The sequence below is a fragment of the Panthera uncia genome, chromosome B4, assembly GCF_023721935.1.
Source record: "Panthera uncia isolate 11264 chromosome B4, Puncia_PCG_1.0, whole genome shotgun sequence".
In the NCBI taxonomy this organism is placed as follows: Eukaryota; Metazoa; Chordata; class Mammalia; order Carnivora; family Felidae; genus Panthera; species Panthera uncia.
Genome location: NC_064809.1, coordinates 53613224 through 53631831, shown reverse-complemented (window position 1 = coordinate 53631831; position 18608 = coordinate 53613224). Strand labels below are relative to the sequence as shown.

Below are 18608 nucleotides of genomic sequence, written 5' to 3'. Positions count from 1 at the left end.
AATGACAGACTTGCTGGATAAAGGATTCTCGGCTGCATATTTTTTCTGTTTAGCACACTGAAGATATCGTGCCAATCCTTTCTGGCCTGCCAAGTTTCAAAAGAGAGATCAGTCACGAGTCTTATAGGTCTCCCTTTATATGTGAGGGCACGTTTATCCCTTGCTGTTTTCAGAATTTTCTCTTTATCCTTGTATTTTGCCAGTTTCACTATGATATGTCGTGCAGAAGATCGATTCAAGTTACGTCTGAAGGGAGTTCTCTGTGCCTCTTGGATTTCAATGCCTTTTTCCTTCCCCAGTTCAGGGAAGTTCTCAGCTATAATTTCTTCAAGTACCCCTTCAGCACCTTTCCCTCTCTCTTCCTCCTCTGGGATACCAATTATGCGTATATTATTTTTTTTTAGTGTATCACTTAGTTCTCTAATTTTCCCCTCATACTGCTGGATTTTTTTATCTCTCTTTCTCTCAGCTTCCTCTTTTTCCATAACTTTATATTCTAGTTCACCTATTCTCTCCTCTGCCTCTTCAATCCGAGCTGTCGTCGTTTCCATTTTGTTTTGCATTTCGTTTAAAGCGCTTTTCAGCTCCTCGTGACTGTTCCTTAGTCCCTTGATCTCTGTAGCAAGAGATTCTCTGCTGTCCTCTATACTGTTTTCAAGCCCAGTGATTAATTTTATGACTATTATTCTAAATTCAGTTTCTGTTATATTATTTAAATCCTTTTTGATCAGCTCATTGGCTGTTGTTATTTCCTGGAGATTCTTCTGAGGGGAATTCTTCCGTTTGGTCATTTTGGATAGTCCCTGGAGTGGTGAGGACCTGCAGGGCACTTCCCCTGTGCTGTAGTGTATAACTGGAGTTGGTGGGCGGGGCCGCAGTCCGACCTGATGTCTGCCCCCAGCCCACCGCTGGGGCCACAGTTAGACTGGTGTGTGCCTTCTCTTCCCCTCTCTAGGGGCGGGATTCACTGTGGGGTGGCGTGGCCTGTCTGGGCTACTTGCACACTGCCAGGCTTGTGGTGCTAGGGATCTGGCGTATTAGCTGAGGTGGGTAGGCAAGGTGCACGGGGGCTGGAGGGGCAGGCTTAGCTCGCTTCTCCTTAGGTGATCCACTTCAGGAGGGGCCCTGTGGCAGCGGGAGGGAGTCAGATCCGCTGCCAGAGGTTTGGCTCCGTAGAAGCACAGAGTTGGGTGTTTGCGGGGAGCGAGCAAGTTCCCTGGCAGGAACTGGTTCCCTTTGGGATTTTGGCTGGGGGATGGGCGAGGGAGATGGCGCTGGCGAGCGCCTTTGTTCCCCACCAAACTGAGCTCTGTCGTCCGGGGGCTCAGCAGCTCTCCCTCCCTTTGTCCTCCAGCCTTCCCGCTTTCTGAGCAGAGCTGTTAACTTATGACCTCCCAGACGCTAAGTCGCGCTTGCTGTCGGAACACAGTCCGTCAGTCCCCTCCGCTTTTGCCAGCCAGACTCGGGGGCTCTGCTTCGCCGGCGAGCTGCCCCTCCGCCCCGGCTCCCTCCCGCCAGTCCGTGGAGCGCGCACCGCCTCACCGCCCTTCCTACCCTCTTCCGTGGGCCTCTCCTCTGCGCTTGGCTCCGGAGACTCCGTTCTGCTAATCCTCTGGCGGTTTTCTGGGTTATTTAGGCAGGTATAGGTGGAATCTAAGTGATCAGCAGGACGTGCGGTGAGCCCAGTGTCCTCCTACGCCACCATCTTCCCTCTCCTCTGACACCTCCCTAGTTTTAGATCTAGACCGGGATTAGACCTATGTTCTCAGGGTCTTACTAAATTAGGATTTGCTTCTAAATAAGTTATTAGTCCCCTTCTGCCCAGTTCCATATTCTTAAAATAATATGTCAGTTAAAATGCTTTTGAGTGCAAATAACAGAAAATCCAAATAAGATGGGGTTAAAACATGAAGTCATTTATTGTTTGTTTCAAAAGAAGCTTGTAAGAGGGTAGTCGCAACTGATTTAGCTGCTCAGCGAGATCTTCAAGAATATTATTGCTATTATTCATTCATCCATTCAATGAATATTTATTGAGTGCCTCCTGTGCATTTGTTCTATGAGGCCCCTCTGTAGATACAAAAAATAAATCTGATCCATTACTGCAAGGAAGGATTATACCATAAAAATACATAGGTTTTATGAACATGCGGCTAAATCCTATAAAACAATTCTGCTTGCTAAATCTGTACACATCATGTTTAACTCTCTTTAAATTTTGCTAAAATTAACAGGTATGATAACTTTCCTTATGCTGTGGGTCATGGGCAAGGTCAGGCTTTACCAACTGTTTTAAATGCTTCTTCTCTGATGTAGGTGACGGATCATGCAGATGGGAAACATGTCATTTCCCAATTCCACGAATGGCAGGCAGGAACTGGACTGATCCTTTCTCGAGCTCGGAAGCTTCCTATCGCTACAATATTTACCACTCATGCCACACTGCTTGGCAGGTATCTCTGTGCAGCAAACATTGATTTCTACAACCATCTCGATAAGGTAAAAAGTCCTTCCTCCTTCCTCCCTCACCACGTTTCTTTCTGATCCTTGAAACTGAAAGATGAGAAGTATTGATCTTTACATTTCATCTGCCAGCCAGATGGCAGAAATGCCCTTTTAACTAATCAATATTCATGACAAAGCCTCCCCTGAGGTGACAGCTGATTCAGTTTAACTTTGTTCAGAGTGCAGTAGAGTGTTGTGGTGACAGGCCGATGTCTACCTACTTTGGAGCTACAGGCCCAAGATCCCAGGAGGCATGGTGGGCGTAGGTGGGTTGGACTCCTGTCTACCCTGAAGCCGGAGAAACACGGTGAGAATGCTAGATCCACACGAGCTCTGAGTGGCAGCTATAGACCAAGGGTTCTAGGCATACAGCTTGCACTATGGGTCTTCCTCTCTCCTTCGAATGAATAAATGGTCAGCTTTCTCCTGTAACTCTGCAATGTGTAGGTGGAGTTTTGTGGGAGGGTCAGGTAAGACAGGTTATTTAGAACAGGGATGTGGATCCTTGGTGATCAAACAGTTGGGTTTCCTTATCCTAGTGGATTGCCCAACTCTAAAGAGGACCAAAGTCATTCAGTCTTGACTTTTTTCTTTTGTTTTCTGTCAGTTAAATCAGATTAATAAAAATATATCTTTTATATTATCATGTCAATAATATCAACAAAGTATCTGAGTACCACAAAGTCAGGCTTTTACAAATTTGGTATCTACATTGCCAATGAAATCAACTTAGCATTTTAGGGTCCTATTTACTATCAGAAAAATTAGGAAATTGGAAAGTTGATTTCTAAAGACTTCCCCAGTTTAAAAAAGTCCTAGGATTCTGTGGAAATAATATGTGCATGTGTGAGTGGTGTGTATGTGTGTGTGAGAGAGAGAGGGAGAGAGAGAGAGTTTGTAATACATGAACACTTAGATAACGGTAGTGGTAAGCTGTCCTACTATCCCAAAGACCTCTGAGTGCAGGAAAGTTCTTTCTGACAACCTTTAACATTTGAAAAGCAATTTGTGGTCTTAATGAGAGTTTTTCTATAAAAAGGTCAGACTAATCTAAAGGTCAGATTGTAAACATAAGATGTACATTCAAAATAAAGTCACCAAGGAATTCAGAAAGTCAGATCAGGGAAATTTCCTGATGGTATGTAGTAATGGTAGACTGATAAGGGCAAACCAGTGATCTGTGATAAGCTCAGAAACCTTATTTCCCAGAAAAGAGCAGACTTTGATTTTTGTGAAAGAGAAAATATTGGAGAAGCATATCAAGTATTTTACTTCAGTATACTTAAAACCATTATATAGTAACAATTAATAAAAACAACTAATAAAATTCATTGGATATTATTAGTTGCTTTTAAGTAAAAAATGATTACAGTATATAGTTACATAATTCAATTTTATCCTCTTAATAAAATATCCTTTTATATCATACTTTTTTCAAATAGGATATATCTCACCAGCTTAAAGCTCTTCACTGGTTGAAATATGTGAGCTTAGTCAGCCCCAGCCTGTCTTTCTAGTAAAATATCCTTCCCAGCAGTGTGAGTATAGATCATAAGTAGTTAGGAACTAGATTTTGAGTTAAACTCCTAATCATTTTTCACAGAAAAAGCCCCCATTATCATTTTCTACAGCAGATCCCCCCACCTCATGCTCACAATAGGTTCAGAATTTGGATGTTGCATAATAACAACAAATTTTATACATGAACAATTTTTAAAAGTTCAACATAAGAGATGAGTCATAATTTAGTCTTTGATGCAAGACCCAGAATCAGGTAAGCTCTGAATCTGGCAAATAAATATGGGGGAGAAATGGGAACAAGAATAATAGTACCCAACTGTTATAAAAACAGAAAGAGTAGGAGCACCTGGGGGGCTCAGTCAGTTGAGCGACCGACTTGGCTCAGGTCATGATCTCACAGTTCATGAGTTCAAGCCCTGTATCAGGCTTGCTGCTATAGGCACAGAGCCTGATTCAGATCCTCTGCCCCCGCCCCTCACTGCCTCTCTCCTGCTTGCACTCTCTCAAAAATAAAAATAAAAATTAATTTAAAAACAGAAAGAGTAGAACTATTTCACTTAAATTTTAATTGCTCACTGAAAATATGTTTAGTTAATAGCCAGTTCAAAAGGACTTTGATGTTGCTTTAAGTTTTTAGTTAACTCTGTTAACTAAAATAGCATTTCAACCATTTTCAGCCAGCATATCAGTCTTCTGAGACTCTCCAAGAAGATATTTCCAAATTCATTTTTATTGGTCTAGCCATTGATCGATTTTCCCCTCAATTATAATGGCTACATAACTACTGCTTTTAAAAAAGGCCATTAATTTTCTTATGCTTTGGACTCTCTTTCTTTGATGATATCAGGATTTCCTGGATGGAAATGTAAGGACGGTGTTGTCTGGGATGAACAGACAGTGAAAGAAACCATAGACAATTGCTTGATGGATTTTAACTCTTCCATCTGACCAAGTTTTGAGCTCATCACCTTCAATCACAGGATTATCATCCTCTGTCACTAGACTGTGCTTTGCTGACTTATCTATGCTTTGCCTCACTTTTTGTTCTTTTTTACACATTTTCCTGAATTCAGGAAAAAGTAATGAGATATACAAAAATGTAGGAAAGTAAGATCCATGGTCAAAATATCCAGGGCCAGATATGTCCTAGATGTTGGAATTACCAGACAGAGATTTTAACAGGCTATCATAAACATGCGGAAAAGTGGACAATATGTATAAACACCTAGAGTTGCTGTAAACCACAGATGTGGCAAGCATACTGCAGGCCTGGAAGGTAATGAACCCCACAGGACCAGGAAAAAGCACATGCCTGTCTTCGTGGAGACCTTTCACGGGATCACGAGGCCTCTACTATTCTCCCTTTGTATATCTGCATACTTGGTGTGCTCATCTAGACATCCTATCTTCTTATCTCTAAATGTCCAGATGGTAAACCCTTCCCCATATATGAAATCTTATTACTTTCTACAATACCAACAGAAACAACAATAATGATGATGATTATAGGTAAAGTTATTGAGCACTTTCCACGTGCCAGGTGCTTTTCTAAACATCTGTTATGTGTTATCTCATTTAATCTTCACAAAAGCTCAGTAACAGAAAACATTTCATACTTTTTCCAGAGTTATTTTTTCTAAGCATAGACCGTCTTTATCATATGTTTAAATGAGCCTTTTAGTGCTTTCCACTGTATACAGGACAAAGGCTGACTTTCTAGCCTTGTCTATTGTCTTACTATGTCTCCTACATTCTATACTCTCTGCTATGGTCACATCAGATGCTATTTTTCTGCACATGCTATTTGAATTTATATTTTTTTACTTAAAAAATAGTTATTTATTTGTTTTGAGAGAGAGAGAGAGAGAGAGAGTGAGCAGGGGAGAAGGCAGAGCCTGACATGGGGCTCGATCCCATGAAGCATGAGATCAGGACCTGAGCTGAAATCAAGAGTCAGATGCTTAACCGAGTGAGCCACCCAGGAACCCTATTTGACTTTATGTACTTGTTCTTTAGGACAGTTAATTTTTCAATCCAAAATAACCTTTCCCCAAATTAAAGTTTCATGTCCCAGTTCAAATGCCGTTTTATTCACGTACATCTGATCCTTGAACAATACAACTTGGAGGTACAAAGATTAATAAATCATGGTCCTTGCCCTTGAAAATCTTACATTCTGGAAGTGATACTGACAATATAAACACTTGCATAGTATGAGCTATGTTTCCCTATTCTCAGTCCCACTCTGTAAATCAGTCTCACTCTGACCCTATGCCTTCCTCAGGCACTTACCTATTTCTGCCTAATTTTAACCTGTTTTCTCACTAATTTATAAGCTCTTTGAGGGCCACAGAAACAATAAATTACTCAACAAATATTGATTGAATGACAGATTTGATTGAATAAATGAGACCAGACATATAAGCCTTTGGGAAAACTTCAGCTGATCCAAGGATGCCATATAAAGCCCTGATTCAAACATTTTCAGATAAATAGTTGCAAACATTACAGACAAGAAAGAATCCTCTAAGACTTTCTTTGTTGTAGTCTCTGGAATCATCTACTTAGTCTTTTTCGGTATTTTCCTCTATATGGGACAGTAATTACTGGGACTGACTTGGTCGAGCTGGAGTCTAAATGTTCTATAAGCAGGAGGTAGCACAATCTTGGAGTCAGACTGATTAAGGATCAGTTTAGGACTCTGCTAAGACACTTAATAGGAATGTGGTCTTGGGCAGATTTCCTAACCTCTACAAGCTTCAAGTTTCCCCTTCACAAAATGAAGACACAATACAAGCCTTAGTGGTTTATGAGGATTAAATATGACATCATGCTTAGAAGAGAGCTTGATGAGTACTGTTGAGCTTCTAATACTCTTTATTATGGAAAGCACCCTGCTGATATAATACCAGAAACTTGATATACTTTTCTCTCTTAAACACAGCTAGTTTCATCTGCAGCTATGTGAGACATAATATTCAGCAACTAAGCAAAATGGCAAAAGCCCATAACTGTTGCCAACTATTTAATCAATTGTTTGGTGTTTGGCTTGTTGGTTTTTAAAGTTATTTTGTTTTTTTTTAAGATACCCAGAATAAAGGATTATTGCACAATTTAACACACCATCCAATTAAAGTAACCATACACCTCTTGAAATTATACAGTGGTAGGAGTTATGTAACCCTGGAAAATCATTTGTCTTTTCTCTTTGTCAGAAAGCTTTTCAGTGATTTAAGGGTGATAATAATTATCCTTATTTTCAGTATCGACTTTACTGTCGGCTTTGTTTCTTTGCTTATGGGGAAAATATGATAAGGTCTTTGGGGAAAGTAATTAGCTCAATGTTTATAAAATGTAAGGTAAGTTAATATAATTAAGATATCAAAAATTAAGAATTCTAATTACACCAAAGTAGAAATATTCACGTGAGGATTAAACAGCAGTTTAGAAGCAGAAATGGACAATACTTTTTAAAATGTTTATTTATTTATATTTTGAAAGAGGGCAGGGGGAGGGGCAGAGAGAGAGGGACAGAAAGAATTCTAAGCAGGCTCTGTGCTGTCTGTAAAGAGCCTGATGCAGGGTTTCATCTCAGGAACCATGAGATCAGGACCTGAGCTGAAATCAAGAGTCAGGCGCTTAACCGACTAAGCCACCCAGGTGCCCCTGAACAGTACTTTTTAAAGCATGAGTGGCTGGGGGTGCCTGGGTGGCTAAGTGGGCTAAGCGTCGGACTTTGGCTCAGGTTATGATCTTGCTGTCCATGGGTTTGAGCCCCACGTCAGCTCTGTGCTGACAGCTCAGAGCCTGGAGCCTACTTGGGATTCAGTCTCTCCCTCTCTCTCTCTCTGCCCCTCTCTCGCTCATGCTCTGTCTCTCAAAAATAAACGCTAAAAAATTTTTTTAATAAAATAAATAAATAAATAAAACATGAGTGGGTATACATTTTAGTAATAGATTTAATAAAAAGTTACTACTTTTTTCTGGTCATAAAATTTTACACAGTCTTGAAGAAAAACAGTATGAATATATGTGATTTTGTTTTCCTTGTGTAAATGGATCAGTACAGCTGATCCTTGAACAATACAGGTCTGAACTGCACAGGTTCACTCATGCACAAATTTTTCCAATAAGTACAGTACTATAAATGTATTTTCTCTTCCTTATGATATTCTTAACAGCATTTTCTTTTCTCTAGCTTATTATATTGTAAAAATACAGTATGTAACACATATACAAATATGTGTTAATCAACTGTTTTTGTCATTGGTAAGGCTTCTGGTCAACAGTAGTCTACTAGTAGTTAAGTATGGGGGGAGTCAAAAGTTAAATGCAGATTTCTGACTACACAGGGGGTCAATGCCACTAACCTCCATGCTTTTCAAGTGTCAGTAGTATGAGAAAATGTGTTTGTGTTTTTGCTTTTTCCTTCTTTTTTTCTTTTAAACAGTTTGACATAGACAAAGAGGCTGGGGAAAGGCAGATTTACCACCGGTACTGCATGGAGCGAGCCTCTGTCCATTGTGCTCATGTGTTCACCACAGTATCTGAAATAACAGCAATAGAGGCAGAACATATGCTGAAGAGAAAGCCTGGTAATTATTATCTCTGAGTTTGTCAGCAATCTTTCAGTCCTAAATGACATTGAAGTATAAAAATTTTGTTTAAAACAAAGAAAAATCCATAAAATAATAGAGGAAAAATTGCATTCACTATTACCACCCAGATCTTTACACATATTTTAATTCTCAATTTCAGTAGCTTTGTAATAAAATGAACACTAAGCTATATCTACAACATAGTAGTGTTCAGTCTGTGCTTGTTGAATGAATGAGGTATGCTTGAAATAGGCCTATGTCCTAGGGTTGTCACAGTGACTTGGTGGGTGTAAGCAAGTTAAATTTTTTATTTTAAGGAAATAAAAGTTCAGAAAATATCAGAAATTTGTGTGAGATTATGTCAGTCCTACATCTTATGACACTGCCCCATCAGTCCTGTTTAGTAGAAACATACTGTTTTACTTCTCCCAAGACCTTGAAAGCTTTTCTGGGAACTATCTCCAGATCCATCTAGAGGTTGCAATGCCAAGAGGTGTGTTCATAAAACATAACTCTAGGTGCTTGGGTGGCTCAGTAGGTTAAGTGTCCAACTATTGCTTTTGACTTAGGTCATGATCTCATGGTTGTGAGATCAAGCCCCTCTCTGAGCTGACAGTTTGGAGCTTGCTTGGGAGTCTCTCTCTCCCTCTCTCTCTCTGTCCCTCCCCTGGTTGTGCTCTCTCTCCCTCTTTCTCAAAATAAATAAATAAATAAATAAATAAATAAATAAACTTTAAAAAAATTTGACTCTATCACCTGGCCACAGCAGATTGGTCCAGAGGTAGATACCCAGCATAAACCAGGCCAATCAGAATACTCCCACAGGAGGGAGTCTAAACAGATGAGTCTGTATGAATGCACTCTTGTATAACAGAAATGTCAGCTTTCAGGGGCATCTGGGTGGCTCAGTTGGTTGAGCGCCCAACTCTTGATTTTGGCTCAGGTCATGATCTCACAGTTGGTGAGATGGAGACCCACTGTCAGCACAGAGCCTGCTTGGGATTCACTCTCTCCCTCTTTCTCTGCCCCTCCCCCACTCCCTATCTCTGCCTCAAAATAAAATAAATAAACATTAAAAAAAAAAAAAAAGAAATGTCAGCTTTGAAGCTGTTGGCAGTGCCCATTTTTCTTCTATGTTGTATGGGATGCAAGAAGGCTAACCTACAGTGAAGTACAATGAAAAGGAGAAACAGACTCTAGATTCTCCACAGTGATTTAAACTAATGGTTTAAACCAATTCCTGAAGCCCAGATAAACCCTTGCCATGAGACACTAGCATCCTGTGAATAAATTCCTCATTATTATAGATAAACCAGGGTTAGGACCTATTCACACAGTGTTAGCACTGGGTCTGTTACTTGTGACCAAACAGTCCTAATTAACATATCCTTTCTTTAATCCCTGTGATCTTGTCTCTGGTTGTCTTTCTTCCAAATATAGGTTGTTGAATGACTACAGGAAGTATTTCAAGGTGCCAGATAATTAAAAAAAAAAAAGAATCCAAGAAATTTGAATCATGGCAGAATAAAGAGCCTATTCCTCTTTTGTCTTTCCAAGTATTCTCCAGCATTCAGTTGGATTATCACTGTCATGTCCCTTACAGAAACGTACTCCATCACCATGCTATTTCTTTCTTGCATATTTCTTGTTTCTTGCATACAGTATCTTTTTCTGAGCTTACAAAAATACTTGTGTTTTTTTTTTTCCTGTTTTAAAATAAATCTTTCTCTTTTTTTTTTTTTTTAACGTTTATTTTTTATTTTTGAGACAGAGAGAGATAGAGCATGAACGGGGGAGGGTCAGAGAGAGACGGAGACACAGAATCTGAAGCAGGCTCCGTGCTCTGAGCTGTCAGCACAGAGCCCGATGAGGGGCTCGAACCCACGAACCGTGAGATCATGACCTGAGCCGAAGTCGGACACCCAACCGACCGAGCCACTCAGGTGCTCCAAAAATAAAACTTTCTCTTAAAGCTACTATCCTATCTGCACAATCTCATCCTTATATAGCTTTGTTTGTGAAACAATGAAAAAAAATTCCAGAGGAAATAAAGTCATAATAAGGAGATATTCATATACATTTTGGGCTTCTATATCTTTTTGGACAATACAGCTGACCACCACAGTGGATAAAGGCATAGACCTCAGAGCCAGGCTGCCTTGTTTTTAAATCCTACCTCTGTTACTTTGTAGTTACTTTGATCTTGGCCAAATAGCCTCTCAACAGGCCAGTTTCTTCATCTGTAAAATGAGGATAGCAAAATAACTTATACTTCCTGTGGTTTGACAAAAATTAAATTAATATTTATCAAATATACTAGAGTCTAGCACAAGGTAAGCACTATATAATGTTATGGAAAGATAAATACATTATAAGGGAGGATTGTCTACTATCCAGATCACACTATACAGTTCATCTAGGAATTATTCACGAGGGCTTTTACTAGAAACCTTGGCAACCTAAAATCCACTCTGCTGTGGGGAGGTATGCAAAGGAGTATAGCATTTGCCCAATTACTTAGTAAAAACTCATAAGAACCATGAGTTGTTTATATGAGAAATGACCAAGAAGCCTGAGTTGATTTTGTGGAACCATTTCAAAAGGGAGTTTGTTGGGGCACCTGGGTGGCTCGGTGGGTTAAGCATCTGACTTCGCCTCAGGTCACAATCTTGCGGTTCCAGCAGTTTGAGCCCTGTATCAGACTCTGTGCTGACAGGTCAGAGCCTGGAGCCTGCTTCAGATTCTGTGTTTCCCTCTGTCTCTCTGCCCCGCCCCCACTCACACTTTTTATCTCTCTCTCTTTCTCTCTCTCAAAAATAAACAAACATTAAAAAAAAAAAAACTTAAGGTAGTTGGTTAACTGTAAAATATCCCTCAAAATAATGGCATATTTATAATTTTAACTCAAATCTCAAATCTAGCAAAAATCTCCAATGCCATATGTTAAATTTTTTTGACATAGCTTCTTTTTTTTTTATCTCATTTGTTTTTACTGCTACCAAATGCAACAACCCATGTATTCAAGTCAGTAGGTAGCTCTAATTTTGTACTCCGAGTAGTCTCTATCTTTCTTGTCACAGACTAGTATTCTGGAAAACAAAAATGTCTTCCTGCTTGAGTAAAATCTTCTGGGAATTAGAAATACAGGCTTGCCTTTCCAATTTTCCAAGTGGACAGAACATTTCCCACATGGTCGGTCAAAATAAGTTGCTGAGAGGTAGTTCAGTGTACAAAATGATTAAGACACAACACGTGGAGGCATAATGCATGGATTCTACTCCTACTGACACTTGTGTTCTCGGACAGATTCCTTAACAACTCTGTGCCTCCGTTTCTGTCTCTGAAAATGCAGATAAGAACACCTACTCCATTGGTTTTTGCAAGGATTAAATGAATTACATTTTAAAGTGTTTAGAACAGTGCCTGGTGCATAGTAAGCAATCAATAAAGGAAAATTATACTAATCATTATTAGTGCTTTTAATTAGATGTTTCATTGTACTAGTTAATATTATTTTGGTCACACACTCCTGATTTCCTATATCAACAATTTATTGTGAAGTGTTACAAATTTTTAGTTCTATGCTAGAAACTAGAAATGTTAATAGACATCTAATTTTATACATTTAAGCACACTATTTTTCTACAATGGTACCCTCTCCCAAGAGAAGATATTTATGGTGATTTTATTTTTGCTTTTCCAGATGTAGTTACTCCAAATGGCTTGAGTGTTAAGAAATTTTCAGCAGTACATGAGTTTCAAAATCTACATGCCACATACAAGGCCAGGATCCAAGATTTTGTTCGAGGTCATTTCTATGGGTATGCTTTTCTTTATTGAAAAAAAAAAAAAAAAGCACGGGGGCACCTGGGTGGCTCAGTCAGTTGGGTGTCTGACTTCGGCTCAGGTCATGGATGGATTCGAGCTCTGTGTCAGGCTCTGTGCTGACAGTATGGAGCCTGGAGCCTGCTTCAGATTCTTGTTTCACTCTCTCTCTCTCTCTGCCCCTCCCCACTCACCCTCTGTCTCTCTCAAAAATAAATGAACCTTTAAAAATTTTTTTAAAAAATAGCACATGTTTTAGGGACCTATGACATAGAGAAAACAAGATTGTTATAGTAAATGTTTACCTTTCTCAGCCCCATTAAATTTTAACAGAATTCATTTGTACATTTTGTTGCTGTTGTCTTATTTTATTTGAAACTGTTTTGTTTTGTTTTAGTCATCTGGACTTTGACCTTGAAAAGACTTTGTTCCTTTTCATTGCTGGGAGATACGAGTTTTCAAACAAAGGAGCTGACATCTTCCTAGAAGCCTTATCCAGGTTAAATTTCCTGCTGAGGGTAAGAACACCCTAGGTGGTACACCATGTACTACTTTTATAACAGGACTTCCTTCTGTGAGAAGTAAAGAACTTTCTGGTTTCTTAGGATGTTTTCAAGAGAATACATGATTTTGATTACTTAAAATGACAACCTTATTCTAAAAATGACTCTGGTCTTTCAATTTGCTTATTGGGATTGCTACATTGTTCACTTGTATATTTACCTGATCAGATATTTTTTTAAAGAGAGCCACAAGCTTATGGTGTTATGTTTTAAGATGACATTGTAACATTCCTTCTCCTGTCCCAAGAGTTAATCGATTGAAAGATAAATATGAGGAAATCAAGAAAATGCAGAACAAAATTTGCAATTTTTAAAACCAAAAAAGTCTTTAATGGAAGATGTGGCTTGGTATATGACACCAATAGGCTTCCTAATATTGAACTTGCTATTAGACCTTGCTATCTCATCCGATTGCCATCTTCTCCCAACCTAAGAAGGCCTTCAGAGGAACATGTACCATGCACAGTTGGCAACTAAGCCTTTGCTCTCTGTACAACTGGGCAGACACACACAAATGCTTTTCCTCTCCCTACTCATCCGCCATGCCTCCCCCTGAGATTAAGAGTCTTGAATTGTGAAACTAGGAGATGTCCCACTACAGGGATACATGAAGGAGGGGAAAGGAGCCTCCCACTTCAATGTGGAATCATTTTTTTTTTTTTTGCTCAGGAAGGTGAGACTTAATATAGGTTCCCAGTTAATCCAGCAATAAAACTTGTGCCAGTAGAAGCAGCTATACAAAATGGTATCATGTAAAAGCTAGTGATGAAAGTTACTGGCTTATATTCTAATTCTATCATGTAGAAATATAGAATAAATAAGAGTACGTTATAGGTGATGGGTGTAGAATTTCAATCTTACTGAGATACCAAGACAATCTAAACTTTACTGAGCTCTGAAACACTGTCCAGTTAATTTTTTTTCTTGCACATAGATTTGTTTTTGCCTTAGAGCAGATATTGTACTAAGTATCCTAAAAGATTTCCTGATACCACATTAATAAGGAAGTAATACATTAATAAAGACCAGATGGATTTTTCTAGAATAGGCTGGAATAATCTTATTCCATAATATTCCTAGTATGTATCTATTCAACAAGCTTTATAGATGGAGTCAAAGCTATATCAAACATATATCATGTTTAGGGACATTATTAATCAATTTATCTATACATTTATTTAACAGTCACTTTAAATATATATATATATATATATATATACACACATATATATATGTGTGTATATATATATATATTTAATAATTTATTGTCAGGTTAGCTAACATACAGTGTATACATTTTAGTCTTGGCTTCAGGAATAGATTCCCATGATTCATCACTTACATACAACACCCAGTGCTCATCCCAACAAGGGCCCTTCTCAATGCCTATCACCTGTTTTCCCTGCTCCCCCCATCCCCCACCCCCATCAACCCTCAGTTTATTGTCTGTATTTAAGAGTCTCTTATGGTTTGCCTCCCTCTCTATTTGTAACTTATTTTTCCTTCCCTTCCCCTATGGTCTTCTGTTAAGTTTCTCAAATTCCACATATGACTAAAACATATGATATCCATCTTTTTCTGACTGACTTATTTCACTTAGCATAATACTCTCCAATTCCATCAACATTGTTGCAAATGGCAAGATTTCATTCCTTTTCACTGCTGAGTAGTATTCCATTGTGTGTGTGTGTGTGTGTGTGTGTGTGTGTGTGTGTGTACATATATATATATATGCCACATCTTCCTTATACATTCATCAGTTGATGAATTTGGGCTCTTTCCATTATTTGGCTATTGATAGCACTGCTATAAACATTGGGGTACATGTACCCCTACGAATCAGCACTCCTGTATCCTTTTGATAAATTCCTAGAAGTGCTATTGCTGTGTCATAGGGTAATTCTATTTTTAATTTTTTGAGGAAACTCCACACTATTTTCCAGAGTGGCTGCATAAATGTGTGTGTGTGTGTGTGTGTGTGTGTGTATGTTTAATGTTTATTTATTTATTTTGAGAGAGAGAAAGAGAAAGTGCAAGCAGGGGAGGGGCAGAGAGAGGGAATCCCAAGCAGGTTCTGCACTGTCAATGCAGAGCCCAATGCAGAGCTCGAAGTCATGAACTCCAAGATCATGACCCCAGCCAAAATCAAGAGTGGGACACTTAACCGACTAGGCCCCCAGGTGTTCCTAATAGTCACTTTATTTTTAAGTGTGAAGAAAAAGCCAATTGCTATTTTAGACATCAAAGGTAATTATAATACTTGGAGAAATTGAAAGAAAGCATTCTTTCAGATAGTACATTTATTCTTCTTTAATACAGTGGCTATTCCTGGAGTGAGTTTCCTATTCTATGACTTCTGTAGATTTTTTTTTAATGTTTATTTATTTTTGAGAGAGAGACAGACAGAGCACAAGCTGGAGAGGGGTAGAGAAAGATGGAGACACAGAATCACAGAATTCAAAACAGGCCCCAGGCTCTGAGCTGTCAGCACAGAGTCTGGTGCAGGGCACAAGCATGAGATCATGACCTGAGCTGAAGTCGGACGCTTAACCAACTGAGCCACCCAGGTGCCCCTCCTATGACTTTTTTTAACCCCAGAAAAGCACTGTAATTATCAATAGCAGTTGCTCTATATTTTAGCTGGTTAATGAAAATATTTTGTGTCTGAATATTCAAATTGTTAGTAAATCTTGACTGAAAGCCCAAATAAAATAATATTTCGGAGTCAGCTTCAGGAAAGTGGGTATAATTTCTCTGTCAATCATAAACAAGTATTCCTTTTATCTAAAGATAATGTAAAACACTATTTTTTTTTTAAGTTTAAGGTCCATCTGTTGATGTTTTCTTTTATCTGTGGTAGTTGACTGGTTGTGTTTCCTAATCCCTCATTAGATGCATAAAAGTGACGTCACAGTGGTGGTGTTTTTCATTATGCCTGCCAAGACAAACAATTTCAATGTGGAAACCCTGAAAGGCCAGGCAGTGCGGAAACAACTATGGTAATCTCATGTCCTATAAATGTTCTCAAGCAATAAGTGTAGAGATTTTTTTAACATGCATAATTTCTGATACATCTTTTTGGACTGTTGTGTTTTTTTTTTTTTCCCTTAATATTATTATAGCACAAATGCTACTCACTTCTCATTAGGCTATTATGTCAGATTATGGAATGCCTATAGGACTATGTTACTGTAAAAGCTTTGGAATGAACCACTGTGGAAGGATAAAACCTCTGTAGAAATCTTTACTATTTTTTTAGACTTTTTTTTTTAACATTTATTTATTTTTGAGAGACAGACAGAAACAGAGCATGAGCAAAAGAGGGGCAGACAGAGAGGGAGACACAGAATCCGAAGCAGGCTCCAGGCCCTGAGCTGTCAGCACAGAGCCCAGTGCAGGGCTTGAACCCATGAACTGTTATATCATGACCTGAGCTGAGGTTGGACACTCAACCGAGCCACCCAGGTGGCCCTAGAAATCTTTAAAGATGGGTTGAACTTAAAAAAAAAAAAAAAAAAAAATTCTTGTGAAAATTTAAAAATGAATGCCGAAGAGATTAGTATAATGACACCCTACATGCCCATAGCCCAGATTCAACAATTATCACAGAATTTCCCCATCTTGTTACATCTGTACTGCCAGCCACACCCCCTCCCTGCCCTCCACCCTCGCCTGAAGCAAAAAAATGTGAAGCTCTGTGGGCCGCTCAGCGCAGTTCTGCTGCCTCAGCTCTGGAGGTTTTAATTCAACTAGACTGGCAACCAGGAAAAACAATAGAAGAGCTTGTACCAAAGGACCTGTAATTTCAAAAAATACACTGACAAAAACATCAGCATGGCCATAGCAAAAAAAGATTACAAATTGTGACACTTTAAATTATAAATCTTTCAATTTATACAGGGACATTGCACATTCTGTGAAGGAAAAATTTGGAAAGAAACTCTATGATGCATTATTAAGGTAGGTGCTGGGAATTCTGACCACTTCAAACATTTTAAGGCTCCACTGTTCAAATTTAACAATTTACACTATAATGTGTTTCCTTTGTTCCAATATAAAGGAATTAGTAGACTTTGAATATGTATTATGTCATGTGAACAGGTTTTATTTTCTCTTTCATCTGGCAAATAGTTATAAACAAGATGTACAAATGAGAACATATTTACATAGGTAAATAGGTTCTAATTCAATGGAACTCTCATTAAGGATTAATATGTCAATGTGAAATGGAGGGAGATTTCACAAGATGTTTGAATCAAAAAATACATTGACTTTATATATTAAATACTTATATTTACTCACATATTAAAATATTTATTAACATTAAGTAATGTTAATTAATCTATATTTACTTTATGAATGATAAACATTAAATACATAATGAAATAAATGAAATATATAAATTTATAAAATAAAATCTAAATAATCAAATCAAATTAAAATGTATTATAAAATAATAATATATATAAAATATATGGATTTTATTATAATATGAAGAGAAAGCTGTGTTATCTTCTGATCGATGGTTGCAGGCATGCATCATTTCCTTTTACCAGTAAAAATATTAACTCATAGATGGACAGTTATGGCCACTTTGGAACATGGTACTCAAGACTAGGCAAAATATAATGAAAATGTCCTTTTCATGGTCAACATTAATGTTTACAAATTTTCATTTTCTTTTATACTATCAAAATTGTTCTTTTATTTTTCTTCATGCTTTAGGAATTTGTCTATAAGCTTCATCAGGAAACCATATGTTTTTATATTTATATTTATATAAAACCATGTTTTATATTTACTTTTGAAGTGCTTAGAACAGAGTCCGACACATAGGAAACATTGAATTAGTGCCAGTTATTTTTATTTTTGTTATTAACATGGTTTTCCTCACAGAGGAGAAATTCCTGACATGAACAATATTTTGGATCGAGATGATGTAACAGTTATGAAAAGAGCCATCTTTTCAACTCAGGTAACAAGGACAAGAGTGCCCATCACTTCCCGAGATTGTTAAAATCAATTTAGATCAATATTTGAATTTATTGGAATGGGCTAGTTTGGGAAATGTTTAAACGTAAGAGCTAGAAAAGTCATTTTTTATGCATTCACCTAAATAACAACTTTGCTTGTTTTATGGGTGCTTTTCAGGACTCTTTTGAACATTTTCATGGAATGTATCTTGTATCCACTTAAAAAACTTATTTGGAATGAATATATCCATTTGCAAAACTGTATATATTGCAATGACAATAAAATCATCCCTAAAATTTTCAAAAAGCAGAGCATTTTGAGTCATGATAGAGAAACGGTGACTGTTTCTCAGTTGAGTGAACTTACTGCAAAAAATGGAAGCTAGGTGTCACATCTTGTCACAGTAGTGAGGCATCAGGAACCATCAGAGGTCAGCCCTGCTAGAAGGATCCAGGAAAGGCATCCATCTTGAGTCAAGATTTCAGGACACCTTCATTCTAAATAAATCCTGAAAGCAGTCAAGAAGTCTAGGCCTTTCACATAGTGGCTGCAGGTGAAAAACAAAGGTATGATAATATCTGAAGGAAGTTCTTCAACCCATTATCCTCCTCTGAAACACACA

The 18608-nt window shown here is 38.1% G+C and overlaps 1 protein-coding gene across 1 annotated transcript in view; it reads left to right on the top strand.

Moving 5' to 3' along the window:
• Positions 1-18608, top strand: part of GYS2 (glycogen synthase 2) — a 56009-nt gene that overhangs the window by 18994 nt on the left and 18407 nt on the right. Inside the window, exons 4-10 of the mRNA XM_049625174.1 lie at positions 2317-2499; positions 8477-8621; positions 12328-12445; positions 12847-12967; positions 15905-16011; positions 16913-16972; positions 17909-17987. Coding sequence (XP_049481131.1) covers positions 2317-2499; positions 8477-8621; positions 12328-12445; positions 12847-12967; positions 15905-16011; positions 16913-16972; positions 17909-17987 — 813 coding nt within the window. The remainder of the gene's footprint in view (positions 1-2316; positions 2500-8476; positions 8622-12327; positions 12446-12846; positions 12968-15904; positions 16012-16912; positions 16973-17908; positions 17988-18608) is intronic.